Source organism: Anguilla anguilla, chromosome 2, assembly GCF_013347855.1.
Source record: "Anguilla anguilla isolate fAngAng1 chromosome 2, fAngAng1.pri, whole genome shotgun sequence".
NCBI lineage: Eukaryota > Metazoa > Chordata > Actinopteri > Anguilliformes > Anguillidae > Anguilla > Anguilla anguilla.
The window spans coordinates 50,870,711-50,896,979 of record NC_049202.1 but is presented as its reverse complement, the minus strand read 5'-3'; the positions used below and the strand labels follow the sequence as shown (position 1 = coordinate 50,896,979).

The 26,269-nt window shown below is 43.6% G+C and overlaps 1 protein-coding gene across 1 annotated transcript; it reads right to left on the bottom strand.

Moving 5' to 3' along the window:
* Nucleotides 1–663: 663 nt before the first annotated feature.
* On the bottom strand, nucleotides 664–26,269 carry LOC118219491 (multidrug resistance-associated protein 1-like). Its single transcript, XM_035402676.1, has 31 exons — nucleotides 25,938–26,269; nucleotides 20,798–20,974; nucleotides 20,260–20,385; nucleotides 18,048–18,185; nucleotides 14,631–14,756; nucleotides 12,788–12,849; nucleotides 12,396–12,527; nucleotides 11,437–11,643; nucleotides 10,475–10,652; nucleotides 10,200–10,361; nucleotides 9,909–10,001; nucleotides 9,174–9,377; nucleotides 8,818–8,964; nucleotides 8,562–8,649; nucleotides 8,310–8,379; nucleotides 8,022–8,148; nucleotides 7,648–7,824; nucleotides 7,388–7,555; nucleotides 7,000–7,183; nucleotides 6,399–6,480; nucleotides 6,091–6,208; nucleotides 5,677–5,884; nucleotides 5,239–5,549; nucleotides 4,839–5,038; nucleotides 4,558–4,684; nucleotides 4,215–4,316; nucleotides 3,980–4,126; nucleotides 3,367–3,525; nucleotides 2,817–2,983; nucleotides 2,498–2,692; nucleotides 664–2,241 (listed from the first exon to the last, which is right to left on the bottom strand). The coding sequence occupies exons 1-31, from the start codon at nucleotides 25,977–25,979 to the stop codon at nucleotides 2,133–2,135; spliced, it is 4,533 nt and encodes a 1,510-aa protein (XP_035258567.1). The 5' UTR covers nucleotides 25,980–26,269; the 3' UTR covers nucleotides 664–2,132.

Below are 26,269 nucleotides of genomic sequence, written 5' to 3'. Positions count from 1 at the left end.
TTTTTCTTGAGGTGAGGAGGTGATTGCTTCACTTCTCAACATAGATTAGAGATGTGAAGCAAACCGATTTGAATTTAGCTAGATGATTATGATATTGTGCATATATCTGAAGTGCAAATATGCAGCTGACAGTGTGTCTGTAAATGCCTGTGTATGGCTTTGAACAGACTGCAGACAGACTGATTCAATGTGAATGACTGACTGCTGTGCCAGGGGACTGACAGTATATAATAAAAGTAATTAAATTCAAGTTTATTGTGAGGCTAAAGACATAAACCCCCTCAAGCATGTCATTTCAAGGATGTGGACAATGAGAGAATGGTTTAGAGAATACTGCAGTCTTGTGGGTTATGTGAACCTGCGCATCATAATCTCTTCTCTGACAGTTAAATAATGTGTCAAAAGGCAACGTTTCCTCAGAAAAAGCCAAAGATCACTGTTAACAGTTTAAGTTTGGTAAAGTAAATAAAGCCATGAATCTATGCCACAATATGGCCACTCCTACAGTATGTGATGATGTAAAGAAAAAGTTAGCTACTGAATCAGGTTACTTTAAGGGGTGCCGCTGTGCAGTTTAAGTTTTGCGTATATTAGTTCTTTGTCCCTAAAGCTCACAAGTTTCCTGATGAACTGTTTGACCATTAAAATATCAATAACCAAATGTTTCCAAAAAGTTTATTTTTTTCAACATAGAGGAACAATTTAACCTTGAAGTCTAACAAAAGTAAGATTTAATACAAAAAGTATAAATATAATACATTCTTTACAGTTGTATTTAAAAGCACATACATTTCCTCTTTACATAAAAATAGTTTTACCTTCTTATTTTTGCATATTGTATTTACCACTAAGATTAAAAATATGCACAAATTTCAGCAAAAGTTTTCTTCTCTGCTGAAAATTATTATACATTTCACTAATTTTTTTCTGTTTTTATATAAAAGCCTGCCAGAATGCCTCCTTTTTCAAATGGACTTTGGAGGCCAAGTGATAGAAAATATAACACGTAGGTGAATGAAAAAAACATTTCAGAGCTGCCAAACACCAGCTTGGAGAAGGAAGCAGAGGAGAAGGCATATACTGCCCCCTGTCGGTTAACACAGGTACTTCACTCCTATGTGCATGGCTTGCATTTGCTGACAAGCATTTGCTTTCTCTGTACACGTGTGTGTGTCACCAGTACCAGTGCAACATCCATGGTTTAGCATTCAAGTTAAATTACCTTCAGAAATGCAGTCTTTTTTACTGATTTAAATGTTTACTTTCCTCAAAATAAAGCTAACACCGCAAAATACTTGAGGCCCAATGTCTTGGCTCATTTTTGTGTTTTGTCCTTGCATAACACTCATAAAATGCTTGCTAACATGCCTTCTGAGATTGCAACGACTCTTGCAATACAGGTTTGAAAGGCTAAGCTAGAACAACAGTACCGAAATGAGAACTCATGCCACAGTACCTCATATTTTTAGAACTTTGGTATATTATAAAGATTTCGCCAGACAAGGCTTTAGCTAGCTAGCCTCTTTCTGCTGAAGCTCTATTTACAGTAATATGAAAGTTTAATTTGGTGGAGACTCCTTAGCTATGAAGAACTATGTTTCTTCCAATAAAATGCTCTGGAAAATGATATAAAACATCAAATATTGAGTGATATAAAATGGACACTTGTACTGTATTAACATTTTCCACCACAGTTTTTGATGTAGTTAAAACCTGTCCAATTTGCCTGTAGTTCTTCTTATCCTTGGGCTCCAGACGTTTATGTACAGTTATATACAGCATGTGCTATACCAAAGAGCCCTCTCTAAAACCTAGTATGAGCACCAGTATTACAGTGAGCCCTAGATGTCTCATGCTGTTATTCTGAGAATGGCCTCTCTGAGCACCTGCACAGTATTTGGCACCGCTGCACAGCCCCGTGCCAGAGGCCAGCACAGATGGGGGCCATGACACCTTGAGCTTTAGTACTGGATATTTATGGCTTGTAAAAAGCATTTTGATTTCCTTAACAGTCCTAGCTGCCCTGGAGCTTGAAATGGCTATCTGTCCCCCCTCTTTGATCAGGACAACTACTGGGAGGATGCTGCAGGACCTCTGGCTTTCCCCGCCCTGGATTCCTTTGGCTGGAGGCCTCACACCAGTCCAGCCTCCCTGCACATTCTGTAGAAATGGCCACGCTGCGTGATGAGATTGGACGGGGAGTCCATCTCTGCGATGTGTCCTTTGTCCATTACAATAACTCTGTAAGCGATAAAAATGAGTCAGCGTTTTCATAATGGCAGGAATTAACATCTTGTATGCCACTTTCCCATCTTTCACTGATATTAAAGCCCAGTTTTAGCCACTCCAAAATGCAGTACATGTATTACATATTACAAGTTGATATGATCTGCTTACTATAAGTTGATGTGCTTATATCAACCAACATGCACACTGTACAGTGCCATTTTATTCTCACATCTATCTTTGTGGTCAACTTTTTGATGGTGCTCCATACCTGGTATAGTCCATTATGGTGTTCAGGCGATGAGCGATGGTTAGAACTGTGCAGTCTTCAAACTGGCTGCGGATGGTGGACTGGATCAGATTGTCTGTCTCCATGTCTACAGCCGCCGTGGCCTCATCCAAAACCAGGATTTTGGTCTTGCGGAGGAGGGCACGAGCTAGGCACACAAGCTGGCGTTGCCCCAGACTGTGTAAGAACATGGAAAGCAGGCACATGAGTCAAAGATGGAGAGACCAATAGAGGGAGGAGTTGGAGACTGGAAGGTGCAGCTACTGAAACGGTGCATTGAAACACGAGGGAATATTCTTACCTGAGGTTTTCTCCTCCCTCTGAGCACTCATAGTTCAGCTTGTCTGGAAGGCCTGACACAAAGTTCTTCAGATGGGCGAGCTCCAACGCGCTCCACACCTCCTCATCGGAGTATGCGTCAAAAGGGTCGAGGTTCATACGCAGGGAGCCAGAGAATAGCACAGGGTCCTGAGGCAGGCAGAAGAAACACAATGCTACTGTATGGGAGCAGCTTTTTCCCAAAGGAACAGAGGAGAAGCTAGACCTGTCAGGGGGAGAGGCCCTTTCTAAACCATCACTGTGTCATATTGTATTGGCTCTTTGTCACATTAATTGTTTGGTCTGGACAAAGTGCTCCCTTGAAATTCATCTGTATCTCTGAAGTTAGTATAACAGCTTTTAATTGTTATATACACTGGTGCTGGAACATGTTACAAGAGCAGATAAATTGGACCTGCTTTTCATCCATCTAGGCAGTTGGGGGACTATATGCACATGCACCCTCAGTAAACAAGTAAAAAGATCTCAGTATTCTCTTATGTATTATGTGTACAGCAACTGGTTCACAGTACCTGTGGGATAATGGTGATGCGAGACCTCAGGTCATGAAGTCCTATCTCAGCAATGTTGATTCCATCAATGTAAATATCTCCTTTGGCAGCCTCCAAGATCCTAAAAATTCCAAGGGCTAAAGAGGACTTCCCAGCTCCAGTTCTGCCCACAATTCCAACCTGAGGAGGATGAAAACACATTGTGAGATTATTAGGTGTTACACAAAGGCATCCTTTTCCCCATAAATGTTAAAATTTTGGGCGGCAAGGTGGTGCAGTGAATAGCACCATTGCCTCAAAGCAAGAAGACACTGAGTTAGGGTTCAGGCTTTTAGGCTTTCTGTGTGGAGTTTACAGGTTCTCCCTGTGTCAGCGTGGGTTTTTGCCAAGTATTCCGGTTCCCTCCCACAGTCCAAAGACATGCAGGAGGGTAAATGGAGACTCTAAATTTCCCATAGGTATGAATATGTGAGTAAATGGTGTGTGGGTCCTGCAATGTAATGTATAACTGTCCAGGGAGTTTTCCTGCCTCTCCCCACCCACATGCTGGGATAGGCTCCCCCTCCCCCAACCCTGACCAGGAATAAGCGGTTTCATAAAATGGATGGATGGATGCTAAAGTTTATACACTGACCTTTTCTCTCTCCTGGATTTGCAAAGAGATGCCCTTCAGAGCCCATTCCAAGCCCTTGCGGTACTGGAGCCCATAGTCATGGAATTCAATGGTGCCTGTCTGAGGCCAGGCTTCTGGGAGGGGCTTGCTCTCCACCGTCCAAGCCGCCTACAGGACACACATGAGCAGCGTTTATTTTGCAGGGTTCAGAATCTTCTGGTATCCACAAAGCAAACTTTAAAAACTGGACGCTCACCTCTTTGGGAGTCTCAGCATACTCCTTCACCCTCTCCACCGATACAATGTTGTTCTCCACATCTGTCCATGATCGCACAATCCAGCTCAGAATTCCTGTCACCTGCAACACATAGAGAAGCAGCGTGTTAATAGCTGTAGTCACTTTTACTTACATAGCATTCAGTCATTATCATACTCCCTCAAATTAAGGACAATAGCGAGTGTCGATTTTCACACTGTGCTGCCAGAGGATGTAATCTCATAGAGGAAATGGTGGACCCGCGATATTTTTCACACACTGCGTAGGATCAGCATTTATCAATGTCGTATTTTTTGTGCTCTACAAAGTGAGTTTTGCTTACCTGGAGGGAATGGGACACAGCCAGACCCACAATGCCAGGACTCAGAGTATCCTTCCCCATTACAGAGAGGATCGCAGCTGCAAGGACCACGGCATTGCCCAGGAACTCAAGATTCACCGCCAACCACCTACAGATCACACATGGGTAAGTTATAATTTCATAAATAATGTTGGTGACCCGATGGCCTGCACTATAAGAGAGCCTATTGTCTAGTCCTCAGAGCCAGACCACTAAACTGTCTGCGGAGGTCAATCTTGTGTCACAATGTCACTGAACCTGACCTGGTGGCCACAAATCTTGGGAAGTAGGAGGTCTGGTTGTGGTCGACCCTGTGGTTGGCCTGGAGAATGAACCTGGGCTGTTCCCCAAATGCTCGGATCACACTGGCTCCCTGCACCGTTTCATTGAAGTGGGTGTAGATGGGCGAGCGGCTCACGGACTCCAGCCTGCGCAGCTGGCAGGATGTGGCCACGTAGAAACTCTGTAAAACAGTGGAAAAAATCACACAGGCTTTGGTGAACCTACGATGCCAATAAGGATTATTCAGCTTTCCCAGTGGCACTGAAAACTGCTTGGGTCAGCTGGTGGAAGAAACTGACCAAAACTATAACCAAGATCAGCACAGTCCAACAACACCACAAATCTGCACCACAAAATCTCTGAGAGGCACTTTGTGTGTACCTGAATGAAGGCATAGAGCAGTGCAAGGGGAATGATGACCACTGCTGTGAAGGGCGTTGCTAGCAGGACAATGATGCAGACTTCCAACAGCTTGAACAGGTAGCTCAACATCATCTTCAGCCCTTCAGGAATCATGCAGTCAATGGCGTCCACCTCTTTGGAGAAGCGGTTGAGCAGGTTGCCACTGGGCGTGCACTCAAAAAAGGACATGGGGGAGTGCAGCACATTGTTCAGCAGGTCCGTGTGCAGGTGACGGGACGCAATGATGCCCCCAACTGAGATCGCCACCGTCGTGCCAAAAATAGCCCCCCCTGAAATCAGAACAAAGTTCCTTCACATCAGCTTCACATGACTTTCTGAGCATATAATTGCAAATACACAATGGATGGAGCAAGCGATTCGGTTTGGTCCTTGTTGTGATATTAAATGGTCGCTCACCCTGTGCAAAGCCTAGTGCCCCATAAACGCCCAGCTTCAGGTCCGTATTGATTTGTGTGCCATTGACGATGGGATCGTCAGCCCACAGGCTGAGCCAGTAGTTGTAAGTCAGTGACGCTGCCTGCTGGAAGATGTACAGGAAGAGGATGGGCAGGATGAGCGGCAGGCCAATGGTCTTGAAGTACTCCACATACATTTCCAGCTTCACCTGCAGGAATCCACAGAAGCAGCAAAGATCAAGATACAGAGCAACAGCATGAACAGAAATCAGTAAACACTTCATTATAACAGGGCTAGCTTACATGTACATTTACAGAGAGTGATAACAAAGTGAATGCTCATTATTGTGGATTATCAGACCTGAGTTAAGTGATTAAGTGAGCAAGGTCACTCGAGAATCAACAGTGAACTCACCCTGCCAGTGCGGGCCCTGTCCACTTCCGTCAGCTTCCCAAGATCCTCTGGGACCTGCTCTTGCTCTGTGTCAGATATGGGCTCCATGGTCTGCAGGTTGGTGCTGACCGTGTCACCTCTGTGAAGAGTGCACAAAGACAGGCTTTACCTTACCTTACTTACTTTCCACAGTGCCCTGGAATGCCCTATGAGAACCATTGTTTCCATTTTACTGTCAGATGTTTTGCCCAGAGCCTAACATTAACACAGGACTCATAAATTCTGAAAGAGCAATATACAGTAAGCCCAGCAGCTGTCTGTGTCCATACCCAATGAGCTGCTCTTGGGAGAGGTCCCTTGACACAGGCATAAAATCTGTCATGCTGAGCCTTGAGGATGACTTCCTGGTACCTGCAACATAGCCACAAACAAAACATACATTATTCCCCGTGGACTAGATCACAACATTCACTTTTTATGAGCCAATAAAGATCAGACATTCAGATCAGAGGGATGCACCTCATACTGCTTAGAAGAAAACAGCCTTTATCTTTCACTTCATAATAAAAGCATCATCATTACAACAGCCAACCGCTGGATTTAAGAGAGAAAGGAAAAAGAAAAGGGGTTCTTGGTTGAAAGTTGTAGTTGAAAAGACTTTTCCTTCATAAGTAAATGATTAAGGCTAGGAGGAGAGTGCCTCATTAAGTTTGGGAAATAATTTATTTCGTCTTCATAAGAAGTATAACTAATGAACAAAGAATGCAAGCCACTGAAGTGTGTTTTGATATAATTTCCCTTATTATATGCCACAAGCATGCTTTGACAGGACTGCTCTGCACTAGTTAAAGCTAAATTTAAATGGAGTGGTTTCATAGTTGGATGCTGAAACCTCCAGTGGCTTGCTGAGTGCAATGGAACATCTCTCACCTCTTTGCACAGAGCTTTCTTTGCGTTCAGAGCTGGCAAAGGCGTGTATGAAGTCCGCAAAGGCGCCATGCCTACTCAGAAGCTCCTGGTAGGAACCCATTTCTGTGATCTCCCCATCCATCAGCACCAGGATCAGGTCCACCTGTGGCAGGAAGCTCATGCCGTGTGTCACCAGGACGCGTGTCTGTGAGCATAGCATCGCAGTGTTAAACCGTATGCTTTGCAGAAAAAAGGGAAATACTGTTTTGTGATTCACAAGGTCGGGTTTTGCTGTATCAAACTGAGGTTTGTCTGTGCCTGTGAGTGTAACAGTGTGTCTGTGGATAAAAGCAGTGCACTTGACAGTTTGTTAGTAAAAGCAGTGCATTTGATTGTCTGTGGGCATTACCTTGTCTCTCAGTACACCCCTTGGCCCGATGACTTTGTCAAAGATGTGCTGACCCACATGAGCGTCCACAGCAGACAGGGGGTCATCGAGGAGGTACAGATCAGCCTTTCTGTACACGGCACGAGCCAGGCTCACTCTCTGCTTCTGCCCCCCTGAGAGGTTCAGGCCCTGAAACGCGATTAAATACCAAAGGTGATGTTTCAAATCCTCCGCCATTTATTTGAGTGACATGGAAAGGGTGGCATGGAAGTATGTCTAACCTTCTCCCCAATCTCTGTGGCATCCCCAGCAGGCAGGATCTCCAGGTCTGGCAGCAGGGCACAGGCCTCTAATACCCGCTGGTACCAGCTCTCCTTCCTCTCACGCCCAAACACAATGTTGTCTCTCAGAGTGGCGTTCTGGATCCAGGCTTGCTGAGGCACGTAGGCAACTGAACCCTGGGAAGCAGAGCAGAGGCGGCTGTGGAGATGAGCTGGGAGAAAACCTTAGCCTTGCTTACAGTCTTTCTCTAGTATGCTAATTCCCTACCAATGTGTGAAACAAACTATGGTACCGTTACAGTTTCAATTTAGATTTCATATGATTTTCTGCAGTAAATCAGACTACTAAAATTCCTGCATTTGTCTTTATGTACCTTGACTAAGACACCGCCGCTTCTCTTCTCCGTTTCCCCGAGCATTGCAGACAGAAGAGAGGACTTTCCACTGCCCACGTGACCTACCACTGCAACCAGAGAGCCCCGTGACACACGCATGCTGATCCTGTAAACACGGGCAGAGATCAGTCAGGCCTGCTAAACCTCATAAAATCATTCTCATAAAATTGCGGTACAGTATGACATCCCAACCAACTATGCAGGCTTTATTAAACTGACTGTGGCGCAGAAACCGTAAAATGTCGCAATATACTGAACCTCACTCACCTCTTGAGACATGGAGGTCCCTCTTTAGACCAGCTGAAAGTACCATTATCTACCACCACTGCATCTCCATCTGGGAGAGAGAGAGAGAAGGGGGGGGGGGGGGGGTCAGTAGGCTATACACCTTGCATCAGAACTCATTTTATATGTGCATTTTACATCACTAAACATGATGAAATTGTCAACAATATTGAATTGTTCACGTGCCGACATATGCTCCAATTTAAGTAAGACCAACCTGACAGGACAACTCACCTGGGCTGAAAGGTGCTTTGTTTACGCTCTCAGCCTTTAGTTCCTCTTGACAGAGAAATTTTCCAAGACGTTTCAGTGACACCATGGCCTAAAACAACATAGCCAATTAACATCTTCCAAACATCAACACAGGGAACTACCTTTAAGAACTTAATTTTAGTCTTCTAAAATTGATTTAAGCAAAGACTACATTCAGCACAGGTCAAAGGGTAACATTCCACATTAAAATATGGAGACACAGTTGGGGGACTCTCACCTGCATGGTAGTGCTCATGGCGAAGGGCAGCTGGCTGAGGGGAGTCTTCAGTATGTTGATCAGAGCCATGGACACAAAGACCTTCTGTGCATCCAGGACGTTCTTGTCATCAATCAGCACGTACACTCCAAACATCGCAAAGGCAATCTGAGGGGAGCACAGAAGCATGCAAGGTTAACCTCCCTAGACTATGTTCATTTTAACAAATATGTGAGAATAATGTACACTTCAATAGTATGTCCAAATTTACTATAAGAATATTATAATATTACTACAGTATCCTATCTATAATATTACTAGAGTCCTAAAGTGTTATCGTAGGAATGTTTTCATAAGGGAGAGTACATTGGACACACCAGGAAAGATGAGGAGTTGAATGAAGCGATGGAAATGGAATAGAGGATCTGAGATTTCTTCAGAGCCTTCAGTTCTCGCTGCCTGTAGCCCAGGACTTGCTCCAGAAAAGCCTTTTCCCAGGCATAGAACTTGAGGATTTTGATTCCGTTCAGAATCTCGTTCATCAGTTTGATGCGTCCGTCCATGTACTTCATTTGAACTTCCTAGAGACGTGCACACATAGAGCAAGGAACAGTCAGCCCCAATATGTCACTAAAAGAAGCCATGCCTTCAACTATGAAAACAGCTGCATATCACATAAAATAAATATGTCCTCAGTGCAATTGATTACAGCTGAGCGAGAGAGATGAATATCTGTGAAGTATCAGTCATATCATCGAACAATTAGCAGTTTTGAAATGGGAAAATGCAAAAGAGTGAGAAATGTGGTAAACACATTCTAAAGTATAAGTCTAGTTTAAACTATGGCCAAATGTCTGTTGTTTGTTGAAAAATAAATGAAAAAATAATTATATCCTTTTTATGGTTATTTTTCATATGGGTAACATTGGGACTTCAAAGAATTATAAAATTCACATCCAGCCCACAGGCCCAGGCCACTTTCTTTCCATGTGTTATCTAAAACAGCTGTGGGACACTGACACACTAACACAGGATGAAACGATGATTTACTACAGGCCAGGCACAAGAGAAACAACAATGTTTCTGATCAGCACCATCTAGGTCTTTGGTACCTGGAGTTTGCTTCTTTTCTTGGCGATAAATCCATTGAGAGGAAAGATGAGGATGACTGTAGTGATTCCTGCCAGGGCAGAGGGGCCTAAGTGCTGAAAGAATGAAACATACAGAAAGTCCTCAGTCTGGGTCTTCAGCAAAGTGCTGCTTAATGAAGTAAAAAAATCTATTGAATCAAGACTACTGTATGCATGCTCCCATGCGATTACCATAGTTTAACAAGCATTTACCTCATATGTTCTATCAATACTCGAAAGATGAATGTGAATTTTATGTATATATAGCTCTACCTGCCAGAGGAAAAAAAGACAAAGCGCGATCTCGATGGGAGCCAGCCACACAGCGTTGAAGTACACCACAAAGTCCATGAGCTTCTGTGTGTCGGCTGATACCAGGTTCACTATTTCCCCTACAGTGCAGGTCCTGCGCGCAGCGCTGGTGATGACGAGTGACTGAAACGGCACAGGAGAACAGTCAGCACGTGCCTTTTGCTCATGCGAATGTTCGCATATTTTGCATATGATTGACTGTGGACTGTCTTTCAGCCCCGGGGTACTGTACGTACCTTCCTGTACACCAGGCCCATCACGGCTGTTTTTACCCTCATCCCCACGGTGAAGCAGCTGTACATGTACTGGTGGTTGAAGACGGACTGGAGACAGGAGAGCAGGAACATCAAGGATGCATAGAAGTAGCCCTTCCACAAGGGGGCGTCCTCATCCCTCATGAATCCCAGCAACAGACTGTGGGGTTGAACACAAACAGGCAGTGGGTCACAAACTACTCTGCAAACCACAAATGCTTAACACTAACATTCTCTATTAGGAATAATTTTAGTAACTCCTAGAGATTAGATTACTACTAGTAATCTTGCAATTTCACATTTTAGTGTTTAAAATATATAATAAAACAAAATCAAGTTTGCTGCGGGTCAAAGTTTAGGTTCTCTGATGAAGACATTGACAAAAATATGGCCTGTTTTTTCATTTGTAGCCATCACATTTCCTGCCTGGACAGTGTTAATGGGATTAAGATTATTACAGCGGCCAGTGGTCCACACGCACCAGCTCTGCTTATACAACAGTGGGCTTCTTGTGGCTGCCCTGGACTCACACTTCACTGGCGACCCTCTTAGTGTGGTTGCCTGGGGATGCCTCAGCATTTCTGCCTTTTAGATTTTCTTTGCTGCTGTTGATGTCTCAGCCTCACTGGATGCTGTGGGTGACATTCTCTCTCAAGCTTATGGGCCTCTGCCATAACTGACACTGGCACAGGCATGGCAACACCACACATGGCAACAGAATTATTTATGTTTCAAGACTGGTGGATCAATGGATGAACTGTACACTTTATGTGGTCTTCCTGTCTCATTATTTATTTTATTTCAGCAATGCTTAGATGATTGTTAGAATGACCACAGGTGTAATTGTTCCTCATATAATCCCACCATTGCAAGTCATAATATGCAGGGGCATATGAACCTGCCCCAGTGTGGCGCGGTGGGCCGTCATTGTGTTAGTGTCTCACCTGAGCATCTGTGGGATGGAGAACATGAAGGCATCGTGGATCATAAGGCACAGTGTCCCGGTGAGGAAGTAGGGCCCAAAGTTCCGGGCCAGAGTCCTGAGCAGGCAGAAGCCAGAGCTCTGCTCCTTCTGCAGCTTCCGCAGGAGCTGGGCCTGGTCTGTCAGTCTGGCGCCCAGGGCCCCGCCCGCACTCATGGACTTCTCCTGTCTGCAGCAGGGAAAACAGACAGACGTTTACATTAGGGACGGCCCGGCTCTGTGCCTTCTCCTTTCAAGGAATCATTTAAAACAGACAAAAGGAAAACTTCTGTCAATGTACCTCGTGCTCTAAAATAATACATCGTCAGTTTCCGCCAGCTGTAAAAACATTCTGACCTCTAACATATGAGGAAAGCAATTTACTTGTCAAGTTATGACATTTAATTGCAAAGCTTCAAAGCTGAAGAATATTAATTGGCTTACAAAAGTCACAGCTCCACACTCTATCCTCAGGGGACTTTCTCCCTCGCCATTCCCAACAATTGTTTTACAGCCAATATTTGTATTTCTTCTTTGGCCCTGTTTTCCAACTACCAAACACGAGAACTGAGAGGAAATCTGCACTTCAATTTATGCATAGAACTGGGGTGATGGATAGAGCCCTGGATTCCAGCGAGTGTAAGATCCCCTGCTTTGGTATTACTGTTGAACTTATTAGGAGGTGCAGCGTGTGGAGATAGCGGTTAGGGGGAGGGGATTCTTATCAGTTTCTACAATGAAAATGCAGCTGTCTACATGATGAATGACTGAGATGTAAAACTGTAGGTTGTCCTGGATAAGTGTGCCTTCAAAGTACAGAAATAATGTATAATGACACAGTGCATCAGAGAATACAATGGTAATTGTAGCTTTTTTGTTCACATTCCCTAAGTCAGAAGCAATCCGCAGGACAGACACAATGCCATGGCGTCTGTGTCTTACTGTTGGAGCTTGGTGCATTCTGCAGTCCACTCCTGTTCCAGGTCTGAGATGATCTTGTCTGACGTGTCCTCCTCCCGCAGTGACCACAGATCCTCAGCCTGGAGAGGACTGCGGTATCCCTTAATCACAATGCTGCGGCATAGAGACAGACGGATGGACAAACAAATGAACCAAAGAGAAAAACACTCACTAGAACAGGCTTTTCTGATCAACATATTGCAGATTAAGTTTCAGAGCTCATTTATTATGTCTTCTGTTGTATGTTAAAACATGATTGCAACTGACAACATAAACATCATATTCCCACCTATTTCATTACTTCAAACCAAAATTTTCTCATTGTGTCTTCTGGTAATAGCATGAAATCACAAAAAAATAAATGACCCTCTTACCCGCTGAACCACCAGAAGAGAATCTTTGACAAGAAGGAGGCGTCCTGCACTGGGCACGGGTTCTGTGGGGGTGAGACCCAGCAGGCTTAAAGGTGGGCACCACATTACGCATCATTCACAGACCAAGAAAAACAGGGCAGCACTAAATTTATTTTAGAAGGTTTTCATCGAACTTAAGGACCTCAAACCTGCAGCTGTTAGACAGAACTCAACCCTGTGATGAACCTGCATGGTGTGGAGAGGCAGGAGCTCAACACAGTGACGAGGCTGAGCAGTCTGGAAACACAGGAGCTCAACACAGTGACGAGGTAGCACAGTGTGGACACACATGAGCTCAACACAGTGACGAAGCTGCACAGTGTGGAGACATAGGAGCTCAACACACTGACGAGGCTGCACAGTGTGGAAACACAGGAGCTCAACACAGTGACAGGGCTGCACAGTGTGGAGAGGCAGGAGCTCAACACAGTGATGAGGCTGCACAGTGTGGAGACACAGGAGCTCAACACAGTGACGAGGCTGCACAGTGTGGAGACACAGGAGCTCAACACAGTGATGAGGTAGCACAGTGTGGAGACACAGGAGCTCAACACAGTGACGAGGCTGCACAGTGTGGAGACACAGGAGCTCAACACAGTGACGAGGCTGCACAGTGTGGAGACACAGGAGCTCAACACAGTGACGAGGCAGCACAGTGTGAAGACACAGGAGCTCAACACAGTGATGAGGCAGCACAGTGTGGAGACACAGGAGCTCAACACAGTGACGAGGCTGCACAGTGTGGAGACACAGGAGCTCAACACAGTGACGAGGCTGCACAGTGTGGAGACACAGGAGCTCAACACAGTGACGAGGCTGCACAGTGTGGAGACACAGGAGCTCAACACAGTGACAGGGCTGAGCAGTGTGGAAAGACTGGGCTGGTAAACAGGACTGACTCTGGCTCCTCGGAGCAGAGAATAAACACAAGCAGATGGGGAGAGGAGGCTCTGAGGTCAGCGGCGGGAGAGTACGTGTCGTCACCGGGAGACGCTGCACACTGCAGTGGTTTGTGCTCCAGATCCCGCCCCCACACCGGAGCTCTTTTTGGGCTGCCATGAGTAACTCTGCCCAGGATGTGAAGGGGACATACTCCAATGGGAGAGGCTGCTGGGTGTGTCGCGGTCTCTCTCTCTCTCACTTTCTCTCCCCCTTCTCTCTTCCTCTCTTGCCCCTCCCTCTCTTTTTCTCACTCATTCTCTAGCTCATAGCAGCCTCACAATACTATAAGAAACATTGGCAGCCTACAGTCTGAACATACTTATCATTTCCGTTGCTCTCCTGATTAATTTCATTAACCATATTTTGGGAAATAATGCATGAGCATGCAGTATGTAGTAGAAATAACATGTTGGGACTGAATGTGAGAGAAAGTGAAGATATGGACCATGCACAACAGCAGTGTGAGTCGTGTTAATGGAAATACTGAAGTTAAATTCCAAAACGCACACCCACTGACACACACCCACAAATCTCTCTCAAATATGAGTTACAGCATTTTATTTTTTGAATCAGTTTTTATTGCTGTAAATTGTCCCACCAGTCTGGTGCAGAGTGCAGAGGAGCATGCATATTCTCCGAGGCCAAGCAGATGACTGACAAGTGGAGACACTCTTTCATTATGAGATGACAACAGCATTGCCGGCTGGAGCTGTCCCTAGCCCATGGTACTCTATGTGTGGTACTGTCAGGACTTTATATCACACAGTATGGTACCAACTGCACTGGGAACCAGTGATATGGCCAGTGCCACTGACAGCCCCAGTTTACACCATTATGAACTAACAGGCCAGTTTCTTCTTACCTTGACAATGATGGGTTTCCCAGAACTTGGGGGGTGGTCAGCAAAACAGGAGAGGAACAGCTGAGCCATTTGCAGGGAGAAATACGAGAAGAAAGCCAAATACCGCACAGCATCTGCTGCGAAGCCCTGCAATGCAAAGTGCTCCATATGAATGCTCTGCCCAACACAAAGCCTCTGATAAAACAGTTCCCATTACATTTCAACAAGATGCTATGGCACAGCAAAGGATGTATGAGACACACCAGGCATGTACCATCCTTCCACAGGTCATATAAATAATCACAGTGTATGTTTTACCATTGTTAATACGCATATGACCTGTGTAATGTATTGCTTATGCATCTAAGAGGTCTAAGCACAATGTAACTCATATAAAACCTTTGTATCCATGTCCAAAATAAATAGACATGGAGTAAAAGTACATTTTAATTCCACAAAAGCAAACAATTTTATAAAAGGGTAGGTAGGGGCTTAAACATAACAACAATAATTTCTGTGCGGTTTACTATAAATAGACACAAATAATTTTTATCTCTCCAGGGGCTCTGCTGACATCACAGAACTGATGTCATAGGAGAGAAAGGGAAACATTAGATAAACACCAGCACCACAGCTAGGGATTTCCCATAATCCCACTGAGTGGCTCTTCACCACATCAGCCGCACATTTCCTGTGATGGCATCCTAACTGTATCCTTCCATTTGTTACACAGAAGTTCATGCACCAGCTCTATGACACATTGGGCCCACAGCAGGATCAGTTACTAATGAATAGGTTGCAGACTCTCGCTAAACTTAACCTCAGAACATGTCAAGAGCAGTGTACACCCTGTTCCGAAACTGTCTGGTGGCTCCTTTTGAGGGGGGTGCTATCTCATTTTTGCTTCTGTCCTCGCACAGGGTATTATATACCACAGTGCATGGCAGTGTGCCAGGATTAATGGCCCCACAAAACTTATTTTGAATGGTTCAGATGAATCAGAAAATGAAAGGCTTTAATGGCCGCGTTTAAATAAATGAATTCCGCATGTCAAAATACTGAAGTTTCCCAGTCACGCTAAGACATATCTGTAAATAGAAAATTCATGGTTTTGAAGCCAGCGCACCCGTTCAGGGTGGAGGAGAGCCAGAAAGCAGCATTAGCCATTGCTAAAGAGATTGGATGCCTTGGGTTCACATGTTGTGGCCTTTTTCTGAGGTCTGTGTTTACCCTCTAACTTTAGGTCTACTGTTGCTCACTGTCCTGTGCCAAGACATGTACAGACATGAGAAAACAGGCTCTTTCTGGAATACATTGGCTGCCAGTGAGAGAGAAGAGGACGGAACAGGGGCTGAGCGGGTAACCTGACTTGGTCACTGAAGCTAAAGGGGTCAGCTGCTATGTGCGGGCAAGAAATATAGGTCAGTCTGGCATGCTGTAGAAAATGGGTTTTGCAAGTATGAACTTGTTAAACCCAACTGCGTTCCAGAAAAAGTTTAAATAACATAGTATATCCATGGTCAAATCTGTGCACCGCAATATACAGTTGGATGCTACACAAATGTCACAATGTTGAATGGGTGCTCTGCTGTAGGGATTTCTAGATTTTGAGTGGATTTGGATTTCTAGATGCTGCAGTTGTACCATGAAACATGTGATAAAAGATATTATAAATCGACAGTCAATTTGCTGATCGCATTTGGATGGCTGTCCTTGCCTCCTGAGATGTGACAATTCATTTTTGTCCCCTGTAAGGGACGTGAGTCTCTTACCTTAGTCTCAAAAACCTTACATTCAACTATGCTGAAGCCTACACTACAAGGGACATTCAATAAAAATAAAATAAATAATATTTTTGAAAATAGTGTTTTTTTTACTGCAGCATGTTCTTAAGACACTGTAAAATTAAGTATGTCAAAAATAAAATATTGAAAACTTTTTTTTGAGTTCAGGAGGATATAAAAAGTACATACACTTGTGTACTCTGTGTACCGTTTTGACTATTGCAGAAATAGAATATGGTGCAATATACTTGCCTATATATTCACACATATTAGTTAATTAATTACACTGATTCTCAATATTAATAAAACTTGAGTCATATGCTAACTAAAACAGAACATAGTCAATTTGTAAGAGAATAAAATGAAGCAATATTACAGACAGGCCAAACCACATTATGTGTTTCTAAAACCATGGACCGCCTTAGAAAATCTATGTAATGTTTTTTTTGTCTGGCATCCGGAAATAACTTGTCAGCCTGTCGTCCTAAACAGCCAGCTCAAGCAGGCGGATGTCGCACGTGCTTGGTTGACCTCTCACGACCACAGACACCTTGCCATGTTGGCCCGGAACCCTGGCACGCCACAGAATTCTCCTCTAAGTTTGGACACAATTATGCCGTCGGCGGCTGGGCCTGTAGAGGGATGTTTTTGCACCGGATCTGGACCTCGCCGGTTGCCTTGGCTTATCACAGCGGTGATAAAAGTGGTGGTTTCTGCTCTGAGCTCGGAGAGCTGTGTCTCGCCATATACAGGACCAGGCCATTCATCATGCCTGTCGACAGTGTGGGGAATATCGCACCAGGGATTGTGAAGTTATAAATATATACACATATTTATGGAGATGCAAATGTAGGTATTTGCATACAGACACTTGTATTTTAGTGCATATTTGTCTGTCCAACTCAGACACTGATTGCTGTGTCTGAAACAGAGCAAATGAGCCAAAAAAGTAAATAAATTCAGGCGACCAACAAACAGCGGAGATCAGTAACAGCTGTGGAATTCGCAGACGGCACGTGGCTAGTGTGCCCCCCCTCCCCTCCCCGGATGTGCCACCAGCGACGTTACCCTGCTACCATGCAATCTGCGGCTTCGGACAAAAGAGCCACTGTGTAGCAGCGGGCCAACGGTATGAGAGGGTGTGCAAACAGATAAACAGGAAACCCAGCAGCTAGCAGCAGAGAGACTGAAAGACTAAACACCACTAAATGCCATATTTAAATTACAAAAAAGCATTGGTCATGAAGTGACAGCCACTGGTGGACTAATTGCATTAGTATTATCAAGTTCCTACAGCTATGAATACTATTTACATAACACTCTCCTGTTCATATAATATGAATTATAAAAATGAAATATGTTTGTGGAAATTAGGTCAGTGAGTACAGAAGAAAATATCTGTAATGTCTGAGAGACCGTGTTCCGGCTTTCCTTTTCCAGAAATTATGAAAAGTACAAAACTGGAAGTGCTGCAGGCATAGGGAATGCCCTGCCCACTCATGCAGATGGCATACCTGCTATGCCAATGGGGTGATAAAAGATAGAAATTCAGGACTGCCATAGGAGCCTTTGGGAGCCTTCTTGCAGTGCAGGGCGTGTGTATAGGAATGGGGGCTACAGATTGGGGACTGTGCCACTGTGTCATTTATCTCACCTCCTCCACGGCCAACTGGATCTTGGCTCTCAGAGGCACCAAAGAACACAGCACTGCCAGCAGCCAGAATAGGAACAGGAAGATGGAAGAGCGACAGCCTCTCATCCTCTCCAATTGAATGATGCAAATCGCCAGGACCTGAGAGAGAGACAGAGAGAGAGAGAGACTGTGACCAAATGCTCTCTGGCATGGATAGCAGCCCAGCACACTTTGGTGTTGATACCTGACCCATCTGGGAGAAACACACAAACCACACTCCTACTCCTGTCAACACCTGCTTGCTGATTGGCCCAAAATAGTGGACAATAAGGATGTTTTTCCGGATTTTTCCAGCAGTGAAGGGAAAAGCAAAGGTGACAGCTTCACTAATAACTAATTTACAGCATTTACGTATTACTAACATCTATACCTTTATGGAATGCAGAATTTTGAAAATGAGAAAACATTGTATATGTGGGCATGTTTTTCCACTAGCAAGTTTATTTGTTTGCTTAATCACTTTTTTCAGAAGTTGCAGAAGACAAAAAATTATATGCTTTTTTATTGATTTGGACATAATAGACCCCATGCTAAATGACACATCTCAGTTAACACATTAATAGTTTGCATCTATGGACAAGTTACATAATACTTAAATTTGGAAAGAAAAACTAGAATTCCCGGACCACAACTGCATTTAAATGTTTACACAATCAGGTTTTAATAAACATTGCACTATTTTACACCACTTTTGGTCTCAATAGGAGGTTTCCACCTCCAATCTGTTTGTATCATATTGTACAGTACACACAGTAGCCACATTATGTCCTATAAATTGTGAAAAAAACTCTCAAATGACGGAAATATCTATTCATTTGAAATTTCAGAGACCCAATTCGCCATATATTTTTTGATCAAAAGAAAGATCCTTAGTCATGGCAGCTCAGCTCAAAATAAAAGCTTGTAGAGGGAGGATAATACCATGCTACTTAAAAAACCAAACCACAGTGCCGTTCCACCATGACTCAAAATGGTCAAAATGAAGAGAAATGGACATCTGCTTTAAGTTAAAATGCAACAGCATGCTGCATACGCAGTACTGTAAATACAATCTGTTTGTTTACACAACATTACAGTTTATTTGAACTTAATTTCCACTTGAATTCGCCTGTTAAGAGAGACCCCTGTTTTAGAGAGGTGGGTGGAAGTAACTGCATTACTTCAACCTAGCAAACAGAATGTGTGCCTAGTAATTACATGGGCTGTGTGTGGTGTTTGAGAGTAAATGACTCTTTTTGTCATAGGTTACTGGTAAGTGTTGATGTCACACACATACTTGGCAATGATCAGGGGCTGAGGGAGACAGACATTGGTACGTGTACATAAATGCCAATATATGGAGTGAACCAGGGAAAGGAAAAAAAAAAACATGGCTTAACAAGACCAAAAGCACAAACATTTTCTGCTCGACGACCTTTGAAGTGGCATAAGCTGTGCCTTACATAACATGAAATGGGGCAACAACCAGACTGTGGTAGGAGGAGAACAGCAAAAAAAAAAGGAATTTAAAAATAGCTAAATTCAGAAAGTGATAATTGATAATTATGGAGTCTATGACCAGGCAGCTGGAATTCACATTAGTGTCCAGAATAAGTTAAATAGAGAGACAACTTTCACACTCCTGAAAAAGACCAGAACATTTAAAAAGTCTACTTGTACATTGAATTCACTCTGGTCATTCACGCCTGAACAGTAACTGATATTGACTTTACTGTCTGAGGAGACCACAGGTGGGTTGGGAGTCTGATTCCGAGAGAGACTGTTTGCTAAGGAGCCCCATTTAACCTCTTATTGGGAAGCACTGAACTACTGCCTAGACTCTATAAGCCTGTACCCCATCCACCAACATGTCCTCTGTCACGAATCCCTTGTGACTTCTCCACACTATGCTATTTAATTTCCACAACCTTTGATAGATGTCCATTACCGAGGGTCCTCTGCCCTCTCCTGCCATAACAATTAGGCCAGAAAAACAACATTCACATGAGTTGCTTCTTCTGAAGACCAGCCGGGACTATCCTGTCATAACCTCAGAGCATATATAGAACCGTGCATTAAACTGGTGAAATTCTACAGGATACAGAACTCCACCAAGGGCCATTGTACAAAGAGGTTATCTGGGAGGCTCTTCAGTACATTTGGTGGACATGCATAAAAATGCTTGTAACTGTACCACAGTCAGGCTGCGGATGATGGGACTGAGCAGGAACACCATGTGCTGCTGGATCTCCTGGTTCCTCTCTAGTAGGATGTAGAAAAACTCAACGAAACCAAAAGAGGCCAAGAGGAATCCGAAGACCTGCGCAAGAGCAAAGACACACAGCTCAGAAAACAGAGTGGTTTACAGTTTGGGTAATTTTTATACATGTACATAGTGTAAGAAAAGATCATTTTACTAAAATGAGTAAGAGCAATTATTGAAGGCTGTGTCCTTCAGCTCCATTCATCAAGTTTTGCAGGAATATAGCACTGTGAGGGTCTATTCTGTAAACACTTGCACTCTGTTAATTTACATGTACATAAGTTACAGGCTTTCCCAACACTTGCTAAAGTGTGAAAAATCCTGTATTAAAAAATGTATAGAAAATATCCTGTATCAGGCATAAAAATACACAGCCCTGTATTATTTTATTCCTGATATGGCTGCTGCACTCATGGTGTTGCATAACATTAATGACTTATGCAGTGTACATCTCTTGCGATTGGCTCACCATCTTGGCACTGCAAAGGCAGGAGACACGTATGTGCCCTCGGTCATGGCAGTAGAGATATAGGCAGTAGAAGGGTGCGCACACCCAGAGGAAGATGCAGGGAACCCACACCAATACTGTGTTCTGGAAGCACTGGGTCAGGTCTGGGTTGGGAGTGTACCATGTTCGGTTCCAGTCCTGAAAGAGATGAAGGAAGCCACCAATCCATTAAAAGATCAACAAAACTGAGCTGAATGAACCCTACCCAATTATGTTCTAGTCTTGTTGGTTCTAATTGAAGAAGATATAAACATGCTTTATTAAACATTTTACAACAGTCAGATGCCGAGAAATATTGAGCCGCTCTGAAAGCTATTCAATCCAGTGAGAAGTCTGGGTAACAGATCTCACAACTTGTTTACTCTGAAGGAATAAAGAGGAGAACCACAATAGGTCAACAAAATCTTGCAGCTCAGTGAGCTGAGTCAGTTTAGGAAATTTTTCACCCTGGCTCACTTCTCTCATGAGGTGGCAGTTAGCATATTGAGCCCGTTATGGGCAGGGCCAAAACTTCATATCCATGAGGTGATCCAGAGGTCTGAGTGTTGAGGAAGTGGCCTGATTTTGAGATTGCGTCAGAACGACAGGAGCATGTCAGTAAAAAGACTAAAATACCCCTGAATAACGCTAAACGTTCTGTTGTTTATCTTTCGCCTCCCCTTGTTTACTGAGGGTTTGCTGGCCGCTCTGGAGGAGTGGTGGAAAGAGACGGGCTTTCAGCAGCTGTGAGGTCCTGAGGAGTCTGGGCAGGAAGTGGTTAAAGGTCAGAGCACAGAAAGCTCCCAGACAGACACCCGGGGGGGGGAGGAGGGGGCTGACCACAATTCATTCCAGCTGCAGAGCCTTTACACAACACCTCCACACACAGGCAGCCCAGCTCGCCCGCTCCTTCAGAGGCAGGTGAGTTTGTGCAGCGCTGCTACTGGCCTGGTCTGCAACAGCAGTTCCACCTCTTCTGTCCCACACACCACAGAACAACAGGCCTGTTTAAACCTGTGCCTCTTCAGGCAAGGCCATTCTGTCCAGCCATGTCCCCCTGTATTTCCATGCAGTATGTGATGTGTGTTAGGTGAGCACCTACTGATACTTCTGATATCTTAATACATGCACTGACCCCTGTTAATTAGTTTTGATGAGCAAGTTTCTACAGAGCTACAAACTCTGCTGCCAATGCAATTTGTGGTCGGAAGAGTAAGTACAGGAAACAGGAAACAGGAAACAGTATTTGAATACTGTCATTTAAGAAAAACCAAAAAAACGGGAATGTATATAGAGAGAAATCAAACTCTTTAGGTTTTCTGAAGCTCAGCATTTATGGTCACTTCATGCTGAAGTGAGCGCTTAACCCAATGGTATGGACAAAGCTTGGTCCACCACACAAGGTCATGTGACATAGATAAAGAAATGGATTTCATTGTCCATGATGTAAAAAATCCCATAAATTGAACTCAGTCCTGTTATTTTCATGGCTTTGTGTGAGCGATCCCTGGAGCAGTTATCCGTTGGTTACTGAATCTGCATGAGTGTGACACATGGGTGGCTGACAGTGTCAACTGGCGTATAACTTACTTTAAAGGAGAATGCTTTTATTTTTTATGAGGCACATCAATTTGTCTGTGGTGAGCCTCTCCAAGGCCATTTTTAAGACAAATTGTTTAACATTTTAAAGTGTTTTTTAAGTGCTTGTCTTGCTAACTCATCCACTTGTACAGCAGTTGGAGGACGACTCAGCCACAGATTAAACATAGGAGAAAGGATGGTTTCTATGTTCCCTGCACAATTTCATTGTTGTTTTGAGCCCCCCGGTTTTCCAGATGTAACTTCTCTGACCAAATGTATTAATATCCGTACTGTTCTGACATTTGAAATGCAGAAATTTGATATACATTTGAAATGCAGGAATTTAATATGCATGTTGGAGGAGCAACATGTCTCCAAGCATAATGTAAGTATAGTGTCCAACTGGTGGTGGTCATCCCAGTATGTTTATTGTCTAAACACAGTACTTATAACAATGGTATAGACTTTTATTTAAGGATTTTTTAAAACAAAGTGTTTTATTTTATTGTGGATAGTTCCAGTAAGCTTAAAGGTGTACACTCTCTGATCAGAAACCATAAGCGTTCCTCTTAATTTTTTCATTTAAAAAAACAGGCGGACAAATATGAAGTGTAACCAGTTCATTATTAGATTCTGTTATTTTAAATTCATATAGAATTTATTTCTCTGAAGATGTTTTCTCTGAAAGCACTGTTTTGTTTATGCCAGTTGCAGCTGGAGTTAAATGAATTGGGTAAGATGTATAAGCGAAACAGTATTCAGATAAGCCGCAAGGCGGTTTTGAAGGCTTGGGATCTCAGGGGAAAGTCCCTCAGACTGTGCCAGACATGATGTGTGCAGAGCACATGCTCTATAGAGGTTTGGCAGAATTTCAGGGGCACTTCCAGCAGATGTTTACATCTGTACAAGATGGTCCTCTCATGTGTAAGAGGGGCCTGAGGTCCCTCAGCACACCAGGACAGCAGAGGGATGGAGAGCTGCACGTTTAATTCATTCTAATCAAACAAATCTTTTTATAACAAAAATAGAGCTCATCAACTGATATTGTAGTTCTTGGTTAGCCACCTTGACAAGCTCTTTGCCTATGGGCACAGGCAGATAAAATGATGCGGTGTTTTTTAGAGAGCACAGTATTCAAATTGTATTTCGTTTTAAACCGTATTCTATTTTTCACTGGTATATTTCATACCGGAAGATGTTTATATTTGACCATTGCACCCATGGAGGAGGGCTGCGGCAAGCCTTTAGACCTGGAATGAGCACTCCTCCCACTCACTTCCCTTGGAAATGAGCATTGCACCTCAGCAGAGTGCTCTGTCTCAGACTGGCTGTGGTCACCCTCTTGAGCGAGTCCAGTCAGTTCACCAGTGCAGCGCCGCATCAGAGTAACAGCTGTAATCAGACTGAAATGATTACGTTTGGTTTTGAGCTGCTTTGCAGTTCTGATCGAACCTGAGGTAGAGCTGGGGAAATTTATGACCGTTTTTCTGGATCCTATTCACAGGACAGGAGACTGCCATGAAGAGTGGTTCCTGCCATTTTCTGTTTTAATCTGGCATGTAGGACCTTGCCACGGTCCGCAGGATCTGCTGTAAAAGGCAGCATCGTTTAAGTGCTGTGATTTGGGGTAAATTCTGGAGGCTTTAGCTTGATTACAGTGAGTGCTCCCGATGTATTTAGCGCAGATGATTTGTGTGATTATGGGCCAAACCTATGAAAAAAATGAATGGACTTTGAATGTCTAGACTGAGAGACTCTGGATGAACCCAGTGCTTGTCTGAGCTGAATTCAGAACCTTCGCACCAGCACTAGGCTAGAAAAGTGAAAAGTCAGCACTGGTGTAGTATTGTCTGGATGAGCCTTTTTGAACAGAGACACAGAATGTGGATGTTTGCTCATGACTTCTAAGCATGCGGATTAGCGACAACTCTCCCTTGGCTGGTCGTAGTGCCCTACACTGTGTGCCCTTAAATCTCTGCAGCCCTTAAGGTTGTGGCCAATTTCTCAGGTTATAGCTGGGGGTCACACAGTAGTACGGTGCCAGTACACCAGGACACATTTCCTAACAGGTCTGCTGTGCAGTGTAAATAAATGCAATGTGTGTGAGTCCTGATATTCGACCCAGCTAACCTACAATGAGTAATGGATTAAATGCTGATTAAGCACTTTAGCACCCACACATTGTCACACAGAACTACTCAATGACAGTTCATATTGGACTCATTGGTAGTTACAAAAAAGTGTTTCTAAATAACCAATTCAACATGAATGACTTGATCGAATACCTTCCTCACCTGATTCATTGGTTACAAAAAACATCAGATCATCTCTAGGGTAATCACAACCTTCCTTATATTAAATACAAATAACCATAATCACCTGCAAAAATCCACACACAATAAGCTATAATTTCTTATTAATGGCAATTTTTGTTTTAAAATTAATTATACTGCTGGTTAAAAAGGTGACCAGCACATATTTTCAAGTGATTATGCAAAAATATGATCACATTTGGACTGATTCCAGCATATTATTTGTTCTTGAATATGTTCCCTTGGTTCCTGAATACATGTCCAGTTATATAACAAGTAGTGACCTTATTCCATTTTCACATGCCATCTTGTGCAAACTGTGAGTTTGCACTTTGTTGCTAAGCCTGAAACATTCTCTCGGCTGCTCTCTCAGTCGAGCCAAGTTATGGCTGACTAACAATATTATTTTCTGAGTCACAAAACCTTTAAAAAAAGATTTAATTGTGAATCATTTCCACTCACACTGCCGCTGTACTTCACAACACAGTGAGTGATATTCCCCTACCCTCAGAAGTTTTATAGCTGTTGGCATAGTGCATTTATAATGAGGAGCTGTTACTCGGAAGTCAGCAGGTAAACTGTGAGTAATAAGTGCTGCTATTGACAGAGGCAGAGAGGAACAGGAGCTGCTACTGCACTTTAATTATCAGCCTCACCAATGACTATAACTGATAAGAATGTTTTGTTCTAACACGCAGAGACCTTTACACCACAATCAATTAAACATTCCGTGAGACATTCCTGATTCAGTCACTTACAAAAAACAGCAGACTGCCACTAGGACAACCCTGACAGGGTTTATCACACCTAAAACCCTGCAAACAATACAATATATCAGTTTACATATAGTTTACACATACCTTTTCAAAATAAAGGGAAATATCAAAGTCAGTATTATTCCTGGACAGTAATACTTTTAAAAGACTAATGACAAATGATAACAGGGTTTCATTTTAGTAAGGGGTGACCAGTAAACCACAATCAATGAAATATACAATATCATATTCATTGAATGACAAAATCATCAGACGGACCCCCACCTTACTTGAATTAGAACACAACTTCATAACCTGCAAAATTCAATAAACTATATTGTTTTATTATTATATTCTGTTCAAGAATATTACTAAATGTTACCAAACCTCATTTTATTTTATAGCAGTCTGTTAGTTCTCTGGTGCATATCTTGGTGTGTGGGGTCAGCCCCTGAAGACCTGCAGTACACTCACCCAGAGGGGGTCCAGGCCGCTGTGACTGCAGAAGGCATCCATCCACGCTCCTGTCCTCCTTGCTCCTCTTTCCACAGTAAATCCCCTCTCTTCAAGCCGTACGGTGTGGTGCAGCACGCTCGTTTCGGAGTGTCTGTCTGTGAGTCGGTCTCTCCCTTGTCCTGTGAGTACACTCTCTGTGCTCTCCTCCTCGCCTGCACCTTGCTGCTGTCTGAGCCTCGGTCTGTCAGGCAGCCCTGTTTATGAGTGCCGGCCTGCCAGCTCGTCTCCCCCTATTAGGTGGGTGGAAAGACTTCTTTAGTCTCTCTCTGCTTTCTCCCACGTGTGTTGGG